Consider the following 19338-nt stretch of genomic DNA (forward strand, 5'->3'; position numbering starts at 1 on the left):
GCCGAGGAGGCCAAGGGTTCCGCTTGAACGATTTCTTTCTCTCTATGAAGCGATCTTTTCTTACGAAGTAGTTAGTGCACTGGTTTGCAGCGACGAAAAAAAAAGGTACACGGATGACCCAGTTGGGAGTGACATCAACGCGAATGGGATATGGTTTATACAGTTATTATATATACCCTATATGAGGCTCTTGAACAACTTTCGTCTTCAACATTTGCAGTGTGTGATTTCCATAATATTTCAGCAGCTGCTCCATTTTCGCAATTTGCGAAACCAGAACGTCTCTTCTCTCTCTAGTCAACCTACTTGGAAGAAAGGTCATGGCATATACCGTTTCGGGTAATGCATATGCAACTGTCAGAGATGTCAGAGTAGCTTAATCTGTATTTACCTGCCATTTCGTTCTGTAACTACAACCGTCTCGATCTTTGTTGGCTATTATAGTCTCCCCAAGCAATACTAAACTTAGTTGAAACAGAATAGCTTATTGGTAGTGGTCGGTGCGCAATGTCTACCATAACTACGGCAACAGTCTATCCGGTCAAGCAAAGTCATACATCTTGAACGAACGAAGTGGATGGCTACGGGTGCTCGTACGCTCGTGCCAGGCGTGACTTGTCAAAGTCAAATGCTCCCATTGTAGCTCTGACGTGTCGATGAGGCCCACGCCGGATTGTCTTGAGAATCAGGCACCCCGCTTCAAAGAGTCATACCAGTACACGCTGTTCATTGGCGTGTCCAGACTCGAGAAGTGCTTATTGAGCCACGATTTGATGTTGGGCAGACATCTCACGATGTCCGGGTACTGGCACCGAGCTGCGCTAGTCCTGTTCAGGAATGACGTGCCAAGCAGTGACGTAACCTTGATTGGCGGGGATGCTGCGACTTGACCGGAAACTTGCAGCAGGTGCCCAGAAGCTTCTACGTGCAGGGTGGAATGCACGCCTAGCTTCGAGACATGACGAGAAATCACTCCACATCACTGGTTGTTTCCTGATACTTCGCCCTCACTTGCGTCCAACTTATATAAATCTCGCCTGGGTCTTGTCCTACTCAACTTGTTTTGTTTCTGCAGAGATACCCATCAACCAAAAGTGTACATACACCTAGTACGAAACCTGACAGCAGGTTCACAACGCACGATTTTCATCTTGGCTTCAAGCCATAAATAAGGCTACAGTCACTAATCAAAATGACTTCATTCGACGCCTATACCGACCGAGCTGCAAAGGCCCTGGCAGACAGCTTCGACCTCGCCAAGGGCTATGCACACTCACAACTCACACCCCTACACCTCGCGGTGTCATTGATAGATCCACCCAAGGACCTCGCAAACACAGTCGACGTACCCCCACCACCGCTATTCAAGCAAGTCCTCGAACGCGCAAATGGCGACCCACAAGCCTTCGAACGTAACCTCAAGAAGGCAATGGTCCGGTTACCAAGTCAAGATCCCCCGCCAGAGCGCACATCACCCTCGCCAGCCATGGCAAAGGTGCTGCGTGCTGCGGAAGAGCTAAGCAAGACACAAAAGGATAGCTTCATTGCTGTCGACCATCTCATCATGTCGCTCTGCCAGGATTCCCAAATACAACGAATCCTCGCCGAATCAAACGTACCCAACACGAAGCAGATCGACAATGCCATCCAAGCACTTCGAGGAACAAAGCGGGTGGACTCGAAGACGGCAGACGCCGAGGAGGAGAACGAGAACCTCAAGAAATTCACCATCGACATGACCGCCATGGCACGAGAGGGCAAGATCGACCCTGTCATTGGTCGTGAAGACGAAACACGACGAGTCATTCGTATCCTGACAAGGCGAACCAAGAACAACCCTGTTCTGATTGGTGAGCCTGGTGTTGGTAAGACTACAGTCGTTGAAGGTCTCGCCCGCCGAATTGTCGATGCAGATGTACCAGCAAACCTGGCAGCATGCAAGCTGCTTTCACTCGACGTCGGCGCTCTAGTTGCTGGCAGCAAGTACCGCGGAGAGTTCGAAGACCGTATGAAGGGAGTGTTGAAGGAGATTGAAGAGTCCAAGGAGATGATAGTGTTGTTCGTCGACGAAATCCATCTCCTCATGGGCGCTGGATCTTCTGGCGAGGGAGGCATGGATGCTGCCAACTTGCTGAAGCCCATGCTGGCTCGTGGACAGCTTCACTGCATTGGTGCAACCACCTTGGGCGAATATCGCAAGTACATCGAGAAGGACGCTGCATTCGAACGTCGTTTCCAGCAGGTCCTGGTCAAGGAGCCTTCAATCCCCGAGACAATCTCCATTCTTCGAGGACTGAAGGAGCGATACGAGACGCACCACGGTGTCACCATTATGGATGGTGCCATCGTTGCAGCTGCTACCCTCGCCGCCCGCTACCTCACCCAACGGCGACTGCCAGATTCCGCCGTCGATCTGATCGATGAGGCTGCGGCAGCTGTCCGTGTCACCCGAGAGTCACAACCCGAAGCTCTGGATAACCTCGAGCGACGCCACAGACAACTCCAAATTGAGATTCATGCCCTCTCGCGAGAGAAGGATGAAGCCTCGCAAACGCGTCTAAAGGAGGCCAGAGCTGAGGCTGCCAACATCGAGGAAGAGTTGAGGCCACTTCGCGAAATGTACGAACGCGAAAAGGGCCGTAGCAAGGAGATCCAGGACCAGAAGCTCAAACTCGAGGGCCTTAAGACCAAGCTCGCCGAGGCTGAGCGTATGCGCGACATCCAGACTGCCTCTGATCTCAAGTACTACGCCATTCCCGATGTTGAGCAGCGCATCAGCGAGCTCGAGCGTGAAAAGGCTCGCGCAGACGCTGAGATGTACTCACACCAGGCAAGTGGAGGTGGTGAGTCTCTCCTGAGTGATGCTGTTGGTCCAGACCAGATCAATGAGATTGTCGCTCGCTGGACCGGAATTCCAGTCACTCGTCTCAAGACCACAGAGAAGGACAAGCTGCTAAACATGGAGCGTCACCTACAACAAGTCGTCGTTGGTCAGAAGGAGGCTGTCACATCTGTCTCCAACGCCATTCGACTTCAGCGCTCTGGTCTTGCCAACCCCAACCAACCACCAAGCTTCCTCTTCTGTGGTCCATCTGGTACCGGAAAGACTTTACTCACCAAGGCTCTTGCTGAGTTCTTGTTTGACGATCCAAAGGCCATGATCCGATTCGACATGTCCGAATACCAGGAGCGTCACTCTCTCAGCAGGATGATTGGTGCACCACCTGGCTACGTCGGTCACGATGCAGGAGGCCAGCTTACCGAATCCCTCCGTCGGAAGCCGTTCTCCATCCTGCTCTTTGATGAAGTTGAGAAGGCTGCCAAGGAAGTTCTTACCGTTCTCCTGCAACTCATGGACGACGGTCGCATCACCGACGGTCAAGGCAGAATCGTTGATGCAAAGAACTGCATTGTCGTCATGACCTCCAACTTGGGTGCCGAGCACTTGTCGCGCCCCAACGCACCCGACGGCAAGATCGACCCCACCACCAAGGAGATGGTCATGAACGCGCTACGCAACTGGTTCCTGCCCGAGTTCCTCAACCGTATCTCGTCGATTGTCATCTTCAACCGCCTCACGAAGCGCGAGATCCGCAGCATCGTGGACGTAAGAATGGACGAGATCCAGAAGCGACTCAACCAGAATGGAAGGAACGTGCGCATCGAGATGACACCCGAGGTGCGCGATTACCTTGGTTCTGCCGGCTACTCGCCAGCATACGGTGCCAGACCACTGGCCCGACTCATCGAGAAGGAGGTGCTCAACCGACTTGCTGTACTCATCCTCCGCGGCTCCATCAAGGATGGTGAGACGGCGAGGGTTGTGCTCGATGAGGGTCACGTTGCCGTCCTGCCCAACCACACGGACAGCGAAGACGACTCGGAGATGTACGATGAGTCTGACGCCATCCATGAGCTGGACGATGACGATGCTGGCATGGATCTGTATGATTAGAGGGGCAATAAAGAAACATCTGGGATGTAAAAGCAAAGGTGATGAAGGGGATGTCTTTGAGCACTGGCGTTAAGTTCACTGGAGGGGTTTTTTCTTTGATCAATTGGGAAAGTTTGATGTCCATGATTTAAGAAGACATCATCACAATGGGTTTTATGAATTACGAATGATGGATGGATGGATTGATTCCAAAAGGTGCTTTTGATAGGCATTCTAGGTTTTAGCATACTTTGAGCATAGTGTCTTGTGTATAGTTAATGAGATAAATATTTCAAAAAAATCTTCTCTCTGGCTAGTCCCGTGTAGAATTGTACCGATAGGGAATGCATTTTGACTTGACTTTTTTTTTTTAAAAAAAAAAGGTATAATATCACCAAGTACTTCTCAACCCTTTGTTAATCATGTTCAGTCAATACATACAATAATAATCACACCAATCATATACTTCCAAAAGAGTCATTTGAATTCATCAACTTTTTTGTCATTTCTTCGTTGAACGCTCCCATGATGGACCACTTAGCCAAATGCAGGTGATTTTGCTTGTCTAAGCCCGGGTATATTGCATCCCACTCCACCACATACTCGAACATCCTAGTAGAAGAAACCCAGAATCTTGCCGGCAACGTGCTTCCTGCGGGCCTCCTCGTGGTCCATGATACCAGCAGAGGTGGTCAGAACGATGAAACCGAATTGACGAGAGGGGAGTAGCTTGACGACCCACTTCTCCATGTCGCGGAGCTGGACGTTGTAGCGAGGGGAGATGACACCGGTCTTGTTGATACGGCCGATGAGCTGGATGACAATCTTGCCGTTGCGGTGGTCGTCGACCTCCTCGAACTCGCCAATGTAGCCTGAAAAAAAAGCAAATGTCAGTGTATGTTGCGGCGAAATAAACATCAGACGTCATGAAACGGTTCCGAAGACGTGTAAGTCCTCCGCAGTTCAATATATCGGACACTTAAAGGTCAATGATCGTGGGAAATCGAGATCATTAACTAGTTATCAGCCCGAAGAGGGGAGGGGAGGAAAGGAACGGAGGTAGATGTGGATGCGGATGCGCGCCTTTGTCGTCGTTCGGAGAAAGGAGATCAAGACGTCTGTGAAAAAAAAAATTGTACGTACCGTGCTTCTGCATGACGCGGAGGAACTTGACAATGACCTTGGAGGAAGGACGGATCAGGACCTGGCGCTTGCCAGCCTTCTCGGCGTTGTTGATGGCGTTGAGCGCATCGTTAAGGACGGAGGTCTTGACCATTTTGGCGGCGTGTGGAGATTCTCGGTGGCGGCGGAAGGCGACTGAGGTATCTACGCGTAGAATTGTGGTTAGCCTCCAGATGCCAGAGCATGGAGAGTGCCCTCAGACTGCAAGCATGAGGGTTCTTCAGCTCTTGTCGCAGAGGAGAAGCAGTGTCGCCGTCATCCTTGCGGACAACGGCGATTGCATCCCCAGGCTCTGAAGGGCACTCGGGTTGACAAAAGACATACCTCGGCTGGTGCGGGTGGTGAGCGGTTGAGGAGAGTCGGTGAGTATAGCAAAAGTTCGAGTTTGACGGGGAAATTGGTGTGGTGGGCCGTGCGCTCGCTAACTGGACGGTGCGTGGCTTGGCAGGACCGACTGGACCCTTGCACGTTCGACTGGCGAACCAGCCTCTATACCTACACCCATAGTTGAGCACTCATTGCACGCGACCATTGTGTTACAGTTCAGCGGGGAGATTGCTATATTCATGTCTAGACACTTGATTCATTCATGTAAAGAAGAATTCAATCTGACCAACATATCACCCATGTCGCGCCTTCACGTGCCAACGCGATGTCTAACCGCTTTAGTCATGACGTAGCATGGCTTCCTTTGCCCCCCCAAGTGTATCTGTATTACGAATCTTGTATCCAGCACTTCACATCTTCGCCAGATACTTACTCTCCTGTAGCCGCCATGTCTGAAGCATGCTGCACATGCGCTACGCTCCTTACCTCGATACCACCCACATATGACGAGAAGACGGAGAAGCCCTCGCAGTTCGAGCGTAGACTTGACTGCTGCGGCCGCGCTATATGTGCCCGATGTTTAACAGACAACCCTAGATTCCAAAACTATTGTCCATTCTGCCAGATAGCGACGGGCCCATCAGCGTTGCCCCCGCAAGGTCTACGCGATCCTCCTACATATTCGCCACCAGACGAGCACCTGGCGGATGACGAGTTACCACCCTACTCAGCACATAATTCATTGCAAACACCACCCGAGAAGTCAAAAGAAAACGGAGAGGATGCGCCGGATGTGTTGCATTTCGTAGACCAGAATAACGACTCGGTTCGGTCTTTATCTCTTCGATACGGTGTTCCGGCCGATGCCCTCCGCCGAACAAACAACCTGTTTGCCGACCACTTGCTAGCCGCGCGCAGAACAATTCTTATACCCGGAGAGTATTACAAGGGCGGGGTCAGTCTTAGTCCGCGGCCGCTCGAGGGCGAGGAGGAAGAAATTAAGAAGACGAAGTTGAGAAAGTTTATGGTTAAGTGCAAGGTTGCAGAGTAAGCCGCCCTGTGTGCTGTATCTTGTGGTGGTGAATGGTGTATGCTGACTTAAGTGATAGATATGACGTTGCCCTTCTTTATCTCGAACAAGCAAATTACAACCTTGAGCAAGCGATAACTGCGTTCAAGGCTGATGAGGAGTGGGAGAAGGGACATTCTTTAGAGGCAGCCAAGAAGGGCAAGTCCAAGGCCTCACAAAGTCTGGGTCGTAAGAAATGGGGGTTCGGAGGCCTTACTGGCCAAGCTTCGTAGCACATGAGCCGCTACCGTTCTGGTCAAATGTACGTTATACGAATAGACAGTCTGTGCTTTGACACTTCATGTCTTGCTCTACTCTAGGTGTACTCCAGGCAAAGTTTTCACCACATCTCCATCCAAACTGAACACACTCGCCCTGAAACTCTTCACTGTTTTAGTAAGAGGGGAGAGTTGTGAACGATAAAGACCCCACCTGTTTATTGCCAATGGGCCCCATCATACCGCGCGTCTTGCAAGCACCATGGCTTATCGTTGGCCGCATGGTAAGCGAACTACGGGTTAAAGAAAAAAAAACCTAATCCTCGAGCTGGGGGGGGGGGAGGGGGGGCTGACAACTTGGTGACACTACACCATCAAGCCATCGAATAACAGCTCTCGAGCAACCCCCCCAAAATGCACGTAGGCACCAAACCATGAAACGCCAACTGCACAACAGGGCGCTTCGCAAGAACAGAACCCAGGGACTTGCACACATGTGCATGTGCAAGGACCGTGGGCTGCTTCAGGCAAAGTGTCGGCGCTTACACTGGCTGAATGCTTTGTGTACTTAGAAAAAAGCATATCTCCGCACGCTGATTGGCTGGCAAATCTCACACAACAAGGATGGGAGGGGGGGCCCACCAAAATAAGCTGCAGTAACCCCCCTTTCCAACGAAAGGGAACGAGTTATGGGGATGCTAGGCAAAATGTACCGCATGCGGTTAAGACAGTAGTTAGTGTGGGCTGCAAAGAGACTAATATTGCTATTCTGGGGGGTGCGTGGGACTGCATGATTTACGCGCTTTGCGAATGACTAGTACGTAGCGCTGGGACCAACCAATTGTGCCATGTATCGTAGCGCTACTATGGCGGACACGACTGGGTAGTTTCCAGCGGCAAGGCAGATTGGGCCAATGTTTTTTTTCTTTGATACTTTTCATTTCTCTTCCGTCTATTTCGAGTGGAGGTGGGGGGTCGCGAGAGGCCGGGTAGCGGCAAAAGGGTGTTCTGTGGGCTTGAAACCGCAATTGCGACCAAGTCGTTTTAAAGGCATGTTGGCCACCCGTCTTGGTTGCTTACTTTTCTTGTGTCTATCCAGCTCAGGCAGTAAGGTTTTGTTCCTCTTGGACGACGGCCTCAGGAACGAATATATCTGGCTCTTTTCTCGTTCACGTTCTTCTTGTTTCTTCGTCACGGTTGTTGGCAGCCCTCTTTATTTATTTTATTTTTTACTACACGGAAGGATAAGGAATAGGTGATCCTGGTTGATACCCTGTTCGAACGATACAATCTTTGCATCCTTGTTGTTTTGTTTCATTCAGCTTTTCTCGATTACGAACAATACTATCTATCAGACCGGAACTTGAGAGAACACGATCGTCAAGATGAAGATCAACCCCGCTCCTTTCCACATGGCCCAGACCGTCATCACTGGCCTTGTTGTTGTACTCAGCATCGCTATCCTTGGTACTTCGGCGCACACTCTTCGTGTCTTCAACGAGCAACACCTGTCCAACCCATGGTGGGTGCCCATGTGGCCCCAGCACTTTGATGTGCAAGGAACCAAGGCACTTGTCGCTTCTTCCGTGGTAACATTGGTTCTCTGCGGCGCTTTCTTGATCGCGTCATTCATTCCCAAGGTACGTATAGTTGTGTGGCAATGGTTCCGTGAAGTCATGTAGACTAACATGTGACAGTTGGCACTTCGTCAGAAATACACTCTCCGCGCTCTTCTTTCCTTGGCAACACTACTCCCTACTCTTCTTCTTACGCTCATTACTACTGTCTGGGCACACATTCTCAACGGAAACGCACCCGATGTCGACACCATTCAGACATGGACGTGCAAGATGCAAAGCTCGCGGCCACTTGAGCAAGACCTACCTAAGGGCATTGCTATGCCGCCTGGCATGGGCAACGGCGACTTCAAGTCGCTTTGTCAATCGAGCAAATTTGCGCTCTGGGGAACCCTTGTGGTCTTCTTGTTGGTCGGTGCCAGCACTGGTGTCACAGTGGTTACTTGGATAGCGGACAAGTGGGCTGCCAGGCAGCACAGGAAGGAGGTTGAGATGGGCAACATCCCCGCCAATCTGCCTTGAGAGTTGCAGCCAGTATGTTGCATCTTCCTCTGAGATGAAGGTCTGCCTAAGGGCTAGCTGGGTTAGGTTCGGAGGCGAGTCAATTGTTTAGTATATCCCGGGGGTTTGGTCTCGACAAGGCGAGAGGACATGGACCTGTATTTTACTGTAAGGCGTACTGGCGTTTTTGGCGGAACAAGGCCCGCCGTCGGCAGGTCATGGGATTTAGTGTTTCTTCCGCGATTGTACGATTTGGATAAATGAAACAAGTCTCAAGCGGCCAAGCAGCAATGCCTCGTTCCTTGCATGTCTGGACAGTGTGAGGGCGAGGGTTCGAGATTGGCAATCAGCCTCGTTCAAAGGCGACGAGGGCTAGCTGTGCACGACCGATCGACGGGCTTGTAGGGTATCATGGGAACGTGGTAGCGAGGTAGGTTGACGTAGTCGCAATTCCCTTGGCTTGAAAGATGCGTGTCGGCAGTGTCGGAGCGCCATAACGCTTGCTGCGATGTCATGGCATCTGATGGGCGCTAGCAGGGATTGCAGGCGGTTGTCGCTGAGCAGAAGCAAACGCAAAGCCGATGGGAGCAGAAGAGTCTTTTGGATGGGCTCAGAGGCGCCGTCTCGAGACAGGGCCGGAGTCTCAGCAGTTTCAGCGGCGGAGCGAGTCTGTCGTCAAAGTCTCAGTGCGCGCAAGCAGATGGAGGCGACCCGCACTCGCCCTCATGCTCGCGCCTCGGACGCGGCACGCGTGGCTTCATGTTAGCCCGCCTCCCGCAGTGGATCCCGTGAATAAGCTGGTCAGCGATCACCCTCGTGTGCCCATTGCCCTTGGTCTGTCGCGTCATCTCAGCGACCGCCGTCCCCATGCGACCGTGGACCGCTCTACGCCATCTTCTGCGCCTGTGCCCTCCAATCTTCCGCTCTGCCAGTGCTGTCGGACCATCGAGCCCTTTCTATCCGCCGTTCTTGCACGAGCCGAGCAGCCGATCAGATCGATCCGCCCCCCGGCACAGGGCTCGAGCGTGCATTCAAGCGGCATCAGAAAGACCACCCCTCTCTCTCCACTGCCGCAGCGAGGCTGCATAACTGTCTGGACTGCCCCGGCCCGCGCCCTCTTCCTCGTCCTCTGCCTCTGCAATCGCTATGCACCATTGCTCTACACCACCTGCGCTCGCCCAACAACACCCCTGCAAGAAACAGTTCCAGCCGAGCATCACGACCTATTTTGACGCCCGGGACGGCTTGCACAACTGCCACCACCTGCCGGGCCTCGACCCACTCACCCGTCCGCGGCACCAAAACACACGGCCAATTGCCCACCCCCGACACCACCTTGCCTCCAACGCCCCTCCCCACGGCCAGGCAGATCTGCTGAGCGTTGGCATGCGAGTACGCAAGAGCGTGCCCGAAGGCTGCAAGACGCACAAGATGCTCTCCTCGCCCGCGGACCGCTTCGCTAGGGCGAGGCCTCGCCTGGACATCAAGCCCCCGCCAGAGGCCGTGCCCGACCACTACCAACACCAGCGCGAGCTGCTGCCCTTCTGTGGCCTGTACAACATTGGCGGCTTCGCTGAACAACCCACCACAAACCCTCACCTCTACACGACATCTCCAACCCGCCAGAGACCCGCCATTGCTTTTCCACTCACCGCCGACGCCTTCACCCAACCCTTCCCAGACCAATCTTCTGCCGATAGCGGCTACGACTCCACCACCTCGCCCTCCTCGCAACGTCTGCACAATCCCTCAAAACGCTCCTGGCACGACGAAGACGAGGTAAGGCCACTCAACACAAACTTCCTCTTCAGTGCTCGCTCCTCGACATCAAGAGGCGCCAACTTGGCCGTTGAGTTTGACGATGTGCCTGTCAGCCCACTGAGTGAGACGCCCATACATGGCATAAATGCATTGCCGCCCGTACGACAGTTTGCCCAGCCTAGGTCCAGGCGTACCACAAGGCGGACCATCAGCGACGACGACATTGACATGGATTTTGAGAATGCCGCGCGAATCGAGGGTCGCGTGGGTGCAGGCAGTAATAGTGATTTCGAAGAAGCCGACTTTCTGGGCCAAGAAGAAGAGGTACACATGAGTGGTGTTTGATGTCCTTTCTCTCTCCCTTTCTCCCTCCAACTAAAATCTTTCTCACGGCCTCTTTTCCTCTTTTTCTTTTGGATGCGCTTACTCTCTCCTTCTGTTTGCAAATCATGGCATTTGGCGCTACACGGTGAACTACTACGAAGATGATATGTCCCTTCATGTCGGCGCATATACCCGGGATGTCGTTTTTTAGGTTTCCTTTCTTATCTTCCTTACTTTCTAGAATTCGTCTTCTTCTTCTTCTTCTTCTTCTTCTTCTTCTTCTTCTTCTTCTTCTTCTTCTTCTTCTTCTTCTTCTTCTTCTTCTTCTTCTCTTCTTACTCTATTGTTCTCCGGTCTCCAAGTTGTATACTGTATGACCTGACAAGTAATCTAGTGTATGTATCTATTGAACCAAAAATGATCAAATAGCCTCTTTGCTTGTTTCTCCACTGCCACCTTCGCAAGGTTGCTGTGCTGGGTTTATGCAATCCCACTCACTTCCTGTTCTGTGGCGATTGCGTAACCAATTATTGCTGCTTTGGTACGTGAAAGCTGGGCACGTGTGTCGTGCCTACCTGTCATGGCCCTCATTATGTCACGCACACCTGTGTTGCTTCTTCCCATCGACGATGGACCAATGTAAGAAAACCCCCCTTTCAAGTACAACACAGGTTACCGACGAGACCAAGACTCACTTCAGAACCTGTCAAAGTCGTTGTTGGAAGCTCCGAGACGACCTCTTTTTTGAATGAGGCACACCTTCGTGCAAGCTCCAACTTCAACAAAATGTTTGACAGAGACTGGAAAGAGAGGGCAACGAGGACCGTCGCATTACCCGAGGTTATATCACGGCCTTTTAGTACCTACGCCAAATGGCTTTACACTGGCTGCTTCTACACAACGGAACCAGATGACCGAACTTACAGCAAGGAGAAGCATCTCAACTATGACAAAGAGTTACTTTAAGTTCTGCGGATGCTACCAGCTAGCCGACTTTCTTCCAAGCCACTGAACTCAAAGACGCGTGCATCGATTTTTTTATGACTAACAAGATGATGGTTGAAGCAGGTTGTCCCAAAAGTATTGCTGGGCATATATACACGTACTCCCTAGCATCTTCGCCCCATTCGCCAGTTTGCCATTGAAACGGCAAGCCCATGCTACAAGACAAGGTGCAAGCATCTTCCTTGAGCTTGTCCACAGGCACTGTAAGTCATCTATGTGCCAATGTTCCTTGACTGAACCAACGTTCCGACGCCTAGGCCACGATCCTCCAGGTTTGAACCGAACCAGCCAAGACAAAGATGAGTGGAACATTGGGGTTGGTGGAAACAAGTTGCACAAACGGAATATCCAAAGAGATGGATGCATATCGTGGTCCATAGTATAGTCTTATTCACTCTATTTACCTTGGCCGGATAATGAAATCTTTGTTTACAAAAAACCAGGTACTCTAAAGCGACTCGCACCCCTTTCCCCCTTTGGAAAAAAAGAACTTGAATGATGCGATACTCTATATTCGATAAACACCTCATCATTACCCGCCTCATGTTCTTTGCCTTCCGATCCCAATGCATAGAAAAGAAGAAACGCCAACGCTATGCATATACGTGCATGTAGCAAATACACCACCGACCTCCCACATCCCTGCCCATGTAACAAAAGAATCTACGACGTCGACTTGGTAAGCAGGAACCCTACATTACACTCCGGCTGCTTCAAAACACCAAGGAAAACATCATCATCCACCGCGACCGCCAAATCATCCACGGTTTCATCTTCTGCGTTTGCCTCGTCAGCATTCTTATCCATGCCCTTAAGAATCTTTGTATCAATATGCCGATACTCCATCAACATCCTCAACTTAGGCTGCTTAGCCGCGCGCCTCGCCCTAATCTTCGCCTCCTGCTCCTCGACATTAACCTCGCTAGCCTTCCGAAGCATCGGGTATTCCTCCTCCTCCTCCTCCCCAGACTCTTCGTTTGACACATCAGGCGTATTCTCGAGCTTGCCTCGACACTCGCACGTGCAGCCGAGTAAATCGTGAGTCTGGCACCCTTCGCGCTCATCTAGACGAAACAAGTCGCGGAGTTCTTCTTGGGAGAAGGAGGATGCAGAAGCTTTGTTGTCTACGACTGCGTTGGCGAGTCCCATCTTCATGACTTGGCGTTGGTAGATTTTCTCGTCGAGGCCGCCCTGGACGAGGAAGCGGTAGACCTTGCATGGCAGCTTCTGGCCGTCGCGGTGGATACGCGCCATGGCTTGCAGGTCTGTGGCGGGGTTCCAGTCAATGTCGAAAAGCACAATACGCGAGGCGCCGATGAGATTGAGACCTACGCCGCCGGATTTGGCCGAGAGAAGGAAGGCGAACGAGGTGGTTTTGGGGGTTTTGTTGAATTTCTCAATGAGCGACTGGCGCTTTGAGGCTGGTGTGCTACCGTCGAGGCGGAGGAAGGTGTAGGAGAGGGAGACGAGGAGGCGCTCAATCATGTCCAGTGTTGTTGTGTAGTTTGAGACTATGACGATCTTTTCTTCGGTCGTGGTGTAGATGGAGTGAACAAGGCTGTCGAGTAGTCGCAACTTTGCACTCGAAGCGCTGGAGTTGAGGATCTTGCTGGGGATGAGCGGAATGATGGATTGCAGCATCTCGGACGGTGTGTCATCATTGTCTTTGGATGATTTGAGCAGCGAAGGGCTATTGCAGACTTTCTTTAGCACGTTGATGAGCTGGAGCGCAATATCTGTACTGCCCAGCGCGAGCCTGAATGTTGGCGAGTCGAGAATAGCGCGGTAAGTTTCCGCTTGTCCTTTGGTCGGCCGACAAAAGACAATATGCTCAGTTTTCGGTGGGAGGTATTTCGAAAGGACTTCCGCTGTCCGCCGGATCATGAACTGACTAGTCAGAGATACAAGCTCCTTCCAGCGAGCCTCGCCTTTTTCAAGTTCTGCTTCGCTGGCATCCGGTTGACGACTACGCATAATCGGCAGTTCGAACGATCGCTTAAAGGCGGTTCGTTGCCCAAGGAGTCCAGGGTTAACAAAATCGATTGCAGTGTAGAACTCGCCAAGATCGTTCTGTAATGGAGTACCAGACAAGATGATACGCCTCTCCGTATTCAAAGACTGAATAGCCAACATAGCTTTGTTGTTAGCTGTCTTTAGCCTATGACCCTCGTCTGCAATGACAATGTCGACACCACTACCTTTCTTTAACTCTTCTTGAACGATACGAAGCATCTCATATCCGACAATCATAATGTTGTAAGACTTGCCCATGGTGAAGTTGGCTATCTTCTTGTTCTTTGCATCCAAGACGAACACACCGACCCTCTCATTTCCGAGCCACTTGCGGAACTCACGTTTCCAGTTGTCGACTAGACCAGCAGGACAGACGATCAGGGCTTTCTTGATAACAGGAGGCGAATCATGTATCGGATTCTGCTTCATCAGTGTCCAGAGAAGTGTGATGGTCTGAAGCGTTTTACCCAAGCCCATCTCGTCAGCCATGATGGCACCCTCGCCCTCGCATCGCATACCCATAACGCATTCGTACAAAAATTGTACACCCTCGCGCTGATGATCTCGGAGATGCTTGCTGAGGACCGGGTCGACGACTACATCAACTATCTGCTTTCCTTTGGGACAGGAACCAGGTCGTTTCATGATGAGGGCGTTGGGTGCATCTGGGTCGTGACGGGGTTGCGGAATTGATGGATTGCGCTGTGGCATGACGGTGGTAGATAGCAACGGTGCCTTGAATTGCTGCTTGCGATGAGCTGAGGGCTTATACTCGGGCACGCTCTCCTTATCGGCAGCAGTTTCTTGGGTCTTCTTCGAATTTGGTTTAACCGATGACAGAGGCTTGTGTCCTAGCTCAGGTGGCTTTGGCTGCTGTATTGGTGCAGCCACAGCCTTGCCTAGGAACATGCGACCCGAAAGATAATCTGCTTTATCCATGGAATTCTCAACCTCTATTTCTCTTCCACCAATGGAAAGAGTAGACCCGGGGAGTAGTGGCCGACTGCATGCTCCCTTTCCCAGCTCTTTCCCCGTCTCGCTATCGTTAAGCGTAGCGTATCCACCCACGACAGCAAGAACACCATCCCCATCCCATGTCTTGTTCTTCTTGACCGTATGTTTTCGCCATAATACCGTATAATAGTTTCCTTCTAGACCTGGGGGTAGGAATTGTGCCGGTGCTGGATTGTTCATAGTGTTGAGCGGTTGGCGGTTGCCCGCCGACAGTGCATTGGATCCAATTCTTCGTTTCTTGCTCGGTGGCTCGCCATTTTCGGGACGTGGGCGCGAGAGGGTGAGGGGGCGGAAAGGTTTCATGGTGAGTAGCTTTACTCACCGACTAGCATTCCTGTTTGCGAGATGATTGTTTGGAGGCGACAAGGGTGGAGGCGAAGTAGCGGCGAGCGCGACGCGCCGAACCAAAACGCGGTCTTGCGTTATCACGTGACATAACCATACTACTCTATCCAATGAAATGGATGGATTTGTGCTGGAACAGTTGCACATCTCAAGGGCTTTCCCTGATAAATTACTTGATTGTGTTCCTGTCCGATATTGGCTGTGTAATAACAGTATAGCCCTGTTGTTGTTCTTCTTCCCTCATCGGCATGACCACATTTTGTAAGTTCAGGATTTTACCGTTGTGCGATACTAGTACTCTAAGAACAACTCTTAGATTCAAGATTGTCCAAAAAGAAGAGAGATTTGGGCATGGATTTTCAGTGTAGACGCCTCGTATCAGGGTACGTCACAGCGGGCGATGCATCCTTTCCTCTTCCCAATTGAGAGAACGGATTCGAGAAGCGGATATACGGCGGTACAAAAGCTTTGCATACCCCGCTGAAGGGGAAATGGTCTATTGCACTTAATCGCTGTCTGAGTCTTATCTCTATGTACACAGAGAAACCCCAAGGCACATATATTCCGACAGCATACTGCATCGGGGTTTTGTTAAGCTGGTCGACTTATGCATGTTTTTGATGAGGCGATTTTTTATTGTAATTTTTTTGTATTCAAATCGTTGTTTTTTACGCTACGTAGCCCAATTCAACTGGCGACACTCCGGTCGACGCAGCAGTGCGGGCAATGCTACGAACGATCTCCCTCAGTCTTGGGCAGCATTTGAAAACTCACCCTTGTAATACTGTAGTCGTTAGCCGATGCCCATTGCCACGCTTAGGTCTGGAGCCAAACTTTCAAAAAGACCGCACTTACCTCGGACATATTTCTCGCCAACTTTGGGTCCCTCAGCCTTGATTTTGCGGTCGGTATACTCCAATTGTTAACACCCCACCACCACCTCCGTATCCGCGCGCCTACACCGTGTCCACTGAACTTTGTTGATCGATTCCAATGCCTCCAGCCATTGAGGAGGAGGGTCCATAGAACACCCTGTGCAAAGCACATTATGACCTAGTCCTTATCAGTATGGACATCTCACCAGAAATACGATAAGAATATGGTACCTGATCTCGTAGCGTAATCCACAACACTCCCTTCCATCCCTCTGCGTGCTCAATGCTCTTCAAGTAGCTTTGTTCGAATCGGAGGTCTGGCAGTGGAGGCATTGTCTTGTTCCGCGGCACCGGATCCAACACACTGAGAGGAATCTCGTCTTCTCCAACATCCGAGGCGTCTGGATCGGCGTGTTCATTGAGATGGACTGGTTGCTTCTTGGATGCGGCGGTCGATGGGTTCACGTCGTGTCGCGGTGATGGATGTCGGTTGATGGATGCGTCCTGCAGCATGGAGCCGATTTCTACGGGCGCGTCTGAGTCCATGGTGTCTGTCGATGTCTCTGGTTGCGACGCTCTAACTTAGAAGCGAAGCAATGTGCAGGTGTAGGACAGTGAATGTCCTGGCTTGGCGATTGACGTCGGAGGTGCCTGCGTCTAGCGCAGATGGACCCTTGGTGGCGGCAGGCGGGACCTCCAAGTTGGCGGGCGCACGGCGACACAACCAAGCCCAGCAACCCCACAAGCCAGGCCCTCGACCACTCCTACCTTCACCGCACCCTAATCCTTACCGCCAACAAGCCGCCAACATGGGTAACCAACAGTCAGGGCTGCTCGACAACATCGCCTCGGGCTCGAATTGTACGTAGGCGGCTGAAAAGAAAGCCCACCTGCAAAGGGTCTGGCTAAAGGAATGCTTGCTGACGGCACGTAGTCGACCGCGAGGAGGTAGACCGCCTGAGGAAGCGATTTATGAAGCTGGATAAGGTGCGCAATTGAAGCTGGACCGACAAGCCACACAGCCTGGCTAACCCCTGCCCAGGACAACTCTGGAACCATTGAGCGTGACGAATTTCTGGCTCTCCCTCAGATCTCCTCGAATCCTCTCGCAACACGAATGATCGCCATCTTTGACGAAGACGGTGGCGGTGACGTTGACTTCCAAGAGTTTGTCTCTGGCCTCTCAGCCTTCAGCAGCAAGGGCAACAAGGAGGAGAAGCTACGTTTCGCATTCCGCGTATACGATATTGATCGCGATGGCTACATCAGCAACGGCGAGCTCTTCATAGTACTGAAGATGATGGTCGGCAGCAACTTGAAGGACCAACAACTGCAGCAGGTGCGTGTGCACACGAGTGCCAAGGCGATGAGCGCTAGAAGCAGTGCTAACACTTCGTAGATTGTCGACAAGACCATCATGGAGGCTGACCTAGACCGCGACGGCAAGATCAGCTTTGAAGAGTTTACCAAGATGGTTGAGAACACAGATGTATCCATGAGCATGACCTTGGACCAATTTTAAGCGCTATTCCCTATCACAAATACAACAACATCTCATGATACGAAGGTTTTCTCGGCGAGGCGTTCATGGTGTTGCAGGTACACTTGGGATGGATTTGAAAGCACTCGATATCCATTGATCCAGGGGTTTGGTTCCTGAACATGAGCAGTGTGCATGAGGACGCCGATATTGACAAGAGGCAGTTGTGCAGCTCACTAGATGCAATTCATCTTCACAAGAGATACCCAAGGCGGCCATTTCTCTGTAATGCAGGAACGGCCCGATTCCGCACTTACTCTAGCCCCAAAATACCAAAGCGCCCACTTCTACCTGTGTTTACATACCATTTCACAGTCTTGAATGCAGTTGTGAAACACCTTCTTGGTCATCATTCTCTATTGAACTTAAAGAGTATACTTGGCTAAACGGTGAAGAAACTAATTGAAAAGAGCATTCTAACAAACTTCTGTCAGCTCGTATGAAAACGCCTGTGCCATCGCTAACCCAAACCACATAAACTTACAGTACGCGACTAGTCCGTATAGAACAACCTCACGGTTACTCTACCGCCAGATGCTTCCGAACTTTGCCTTCATGGTGAACCAGGCTCTCGGCTCCGCATGCAGACGGGCCAAGAAAGCCCCAACATCCCTCTTGATGTAGTGTAAGCTCGTAAGCATACCACCCGCACTTTCAGACATACCACCAAGCTCCTTGCGAATCTGATCTTGCGCCGCGCCTCCAACATTCGAAAGCATTCCATGGATCTCTCGGTACGCATGCAAGTCGTCGCACGCCCCGGTCATCAATGCATCTAGGTCTGGCGGCAGACTCCCAATTGTAGTCCTATGCGGATCCGACAGCGCCTGAAACAAGCCCTGATAAAGCTGCAGCATCTGGAGTGCCCTTCTAAAAACTCGTTTCAGCGGTGCAACTTCACTTACAACTACGCTGTACAAGACTTCCATCTTGTTGAGCAGCGCCGCTCGATCGTTAAGCAGAGATCTAGCCACCACATTCTCGTTCTCAAGCGTATCAATCAAATTCGTGAAAACATCGCTGAAGGCCTCACTCTCCGTCTCTACCTCGCACGCATGCGAGACTAGGTCCGCCAGTCGGATTTCACACGCTGCCAAAGCCTTCTTGTCGCGATCGCGCAAGCGCGCAAAGTTCTCAGCCGCAAGCTCATTTTCCGATCGCAATTTGTAAATGGTGAATTTGTGCTGCACGAGTTCGCGTTGGAGTTGCTCGTTCTGCGCTTCTAGTTGGCTGGCTGCTACCTGGTCTTTTGTGGCTTGCGTTAGAGACTCCTGATAGCGGTTTGCACGCCGCTGCGAGTCCTCGGCGAGGACTTTGTAGTACTCGATTTGGTGGCGGGCTTGCTTGAGATCGACCTGGAGGGTTTTGACGTATTCGGCGTAGTTGGCTACCTTTTCTTCCTCTTTTTCTCCTTCTTTTTCAAGGTACAGCTCTTGTATCAGGGTGGCTTGCTCTTCGACTGCTTTTTGTAAAGCGGTGTTTTCAGCCCGTAAGCTTTCTTCTTTGCATTGAAGTTCTATAATTTCATGGTGTAGTTCTTCGGTTGTGTCCATTGGTACGGGAGATTCTTGGCTTTGGGAGAGGCGCCGGGAGTAGGTCCTAAATTAGTAGCTGGGGTTCGTTTAGGGAAACGGATTGGAGTTTTATGGTCTA

At 51.4% G+C, this 19338-nt stretch overlaps 10 protein-coding genes across 10 annotated transcripts; 6 read left to right on the forward strand and 4 right to left on the reverse strand.

Annotated features, from left to right (window-relative positions):
• The first annotated feature begins 1077 nt into the window (after positions 1–1077).
• On the forward strand, positions 1078–4228 carry PSV08DRAFT_193887 (P-loop containing nucleoside triphosphate hydrolase protein). Its single transcript, XM_014219995.2, has one exon. The coding sequence runs from the start codon at positions 1193–1195 to the stop codon at positions 3953–3955; it is 2763 nt and encodes a 920-aa protein (XP_014075470.1). The 5' UTR covers positions 1078–1192; the 3' UTR covers positions 3956–4228.
• A 189-nt stretch (positions 4229–4417) lies between these two features.
• Positions 4418–5262, reverse strand: PSV08DRAFT_260913 (40S ribosomal protein uS8). The gene is made up of 2 exons (XM_014219996.2): positions 5078–5262; positions 4418–4806 (listed from the first exon to the last, which is right to left on the reverse strand). Exons 1-2 carry the CDS (start codon positions 5208–5210, stop codon positions 4547–4549), a joined length of 393 nt encoding a protein of 130 aa, XP_014075471.1. The 5' UTR covers positions 5211–5262; the 3' UTR covers positions 4418–4546.
• Positions 5263–5891: 629 nt separating this feature from the next.
• On the forward strand, positions 5892–6745 carry PSV08DRAFT_169423 (uncharacterized protein; the record flags this gene model as incomplete). Its single annotated transcript, XM_014219997.1, has 2 exons — positions 5892–6490; positions 6553–6745. 2 exons carry the CDS (start codon positions 5892–5894, stop codon positions 6743–6745), a joined length of 792 nt encoding a protein of 263 aa, XP_014075472.1.
• A 1072-nt stretch (positions 6746–7817) lies between these two features.
• On the forward strand, positions 7818–9097 carry PSV08DRAFT_260923 (uncharacterized protein). The gene is made up of 2 exons (XM_014219998.2): positions 7818–8370; positions 8428–9097. Exons 1-2 carry the CDS (start codon positions 8116–8118, stop codon positions 8827–8829), a joined length of 657 nt encoding a protein of 218 aa, XP_014075473.1. The 5' UTR covers positions 7818–8115; the 3' UTR covers positions 8830–9097.
• Positions 9098–9938: 841 nt separating this feature from the next.
• PSV08DRAFT_4395 (ribonucleotide reductase inhibitor-domain-containing protein) lies at positions 9939–11250 on the forward strand. The gene has a single exon (XM_014219999.2). The coding sequence runs from the start codon at positions 9955–9957 to the stop codon at positions 10912–10914; it is 960 nt and encodes a 319-aa protein (XP_014075474.1). The 5' UTR covers positions 9939–9954; the 3' UTR covers positions 10915–11250.
• Positions 11251–11485: 235 nt separating this feature from the next.
• Positions 11486–11859, forward strand: PSV08DRAFT_346686 (uncharacterized protein; the record flags this gene model as incomplete). Its single annotated transcript, XM_014220000.1, has 2 exons — positions 11486–11532; positions 11583–11859. The coding sequence occupies 2 exons, from the start codon at positions 11486–11488 to the stop codon at positions 11857–11859; spliced, it is 324 nt and encodes a 107-aa protein (XP_014075475.1).
• Positions 11860–12561: 702 nt separating this feature from the next.
• On the reverse strand, positions 12562–15228 carry PSV08DRAFT_358445 (SNF2 family N-terminal domain-containing protein; the record flags this gene model as incomplete). Its single annotated transcript, XM_014220001.1, has 1 exon — positions 12562–15228. One exon carries the CDS (start codon positions 15226–15228, stop codon positions 12562–12564), a length of 2667 nt encoding a protein of 888 aa, XP_014075476.1.
• A 663-nt stretch (positions 15229–15891) lies between these two features.
• PSV08DRAFT_260945 (uncharacterized protein) lies at positions 15892–16785 on the reverse strand. The gene is made up of 3 exons (XM_014220002.1): positions 16377–16785; positions 16126–16323; positions 15892–16054 (listed from the first exon to the last, which is right to left on the reverse strand). Exons 1-3 carry the CDS (start codon positions 16689–16691, stop codon positions 16016–16018), a joined length of 552 nt encoding a protein of 183 aa, XP_014075477.1. The 5' UTR covers positions 16692–16785; the 3' UTR covers positions 15892–16015.
• A 116-nt stretch (positions 16786–16901) lies between these two features.
• On the forward strand, positions 16902–17885 carry PSV08DRAFT_260949 (uncharacterized protein). Its single transcript, XM_014220003.1, has 4 exons — positions 16902–17006; positions 17080–17132; positions 17188–17484; positions 17545–17885. The coding sequence occupies exons 1-4, from the start codon at positions 16955–16957 to the stop codon at positions 17665–17667; spliced, it is 525 nt and encodes a 174-aa protein (XP_014075478.1). The 5' UTR covers positions 16902–16954; the 3' UTR covers positions 17668–17885.
• A 324-nt stretch (positions 17886–18209) lies between these two features.
• On the reverse strand, positions 18210–19238 carry PSV08DRAFT_243088 (uncharacterized protein; the record flags this gene model as incomplete). The annotated part of the gene is made up of 2 exons (XM_014220004.1): positions 18210–18524; positions 18591–19238. The coding sequence occupies 2 exons, from the start codon at positions 19236–19238 to the stop codon at positions 18210–18212; spliced, it is 963 nt and encodes a 320-aa protein (XP_014075479.1).
• Positions 19239–19338: the final 100 nt, after the last annotated feature.

This window comes from Bipolaris maydis, assembly GCF_028858645.1.
Source record: "Bipolaris maydis strain C4 unplaced genomic scaffold PSV08scaffold_1, whole genome shotgun sequence".
NCBI classification, from domain to species: Eukaryota; Fungi; Ascomycota; class Dothideomycetes; order Pleosporales; family Pleosporaceae; genus Bipolaris; species Bipolaris maydis.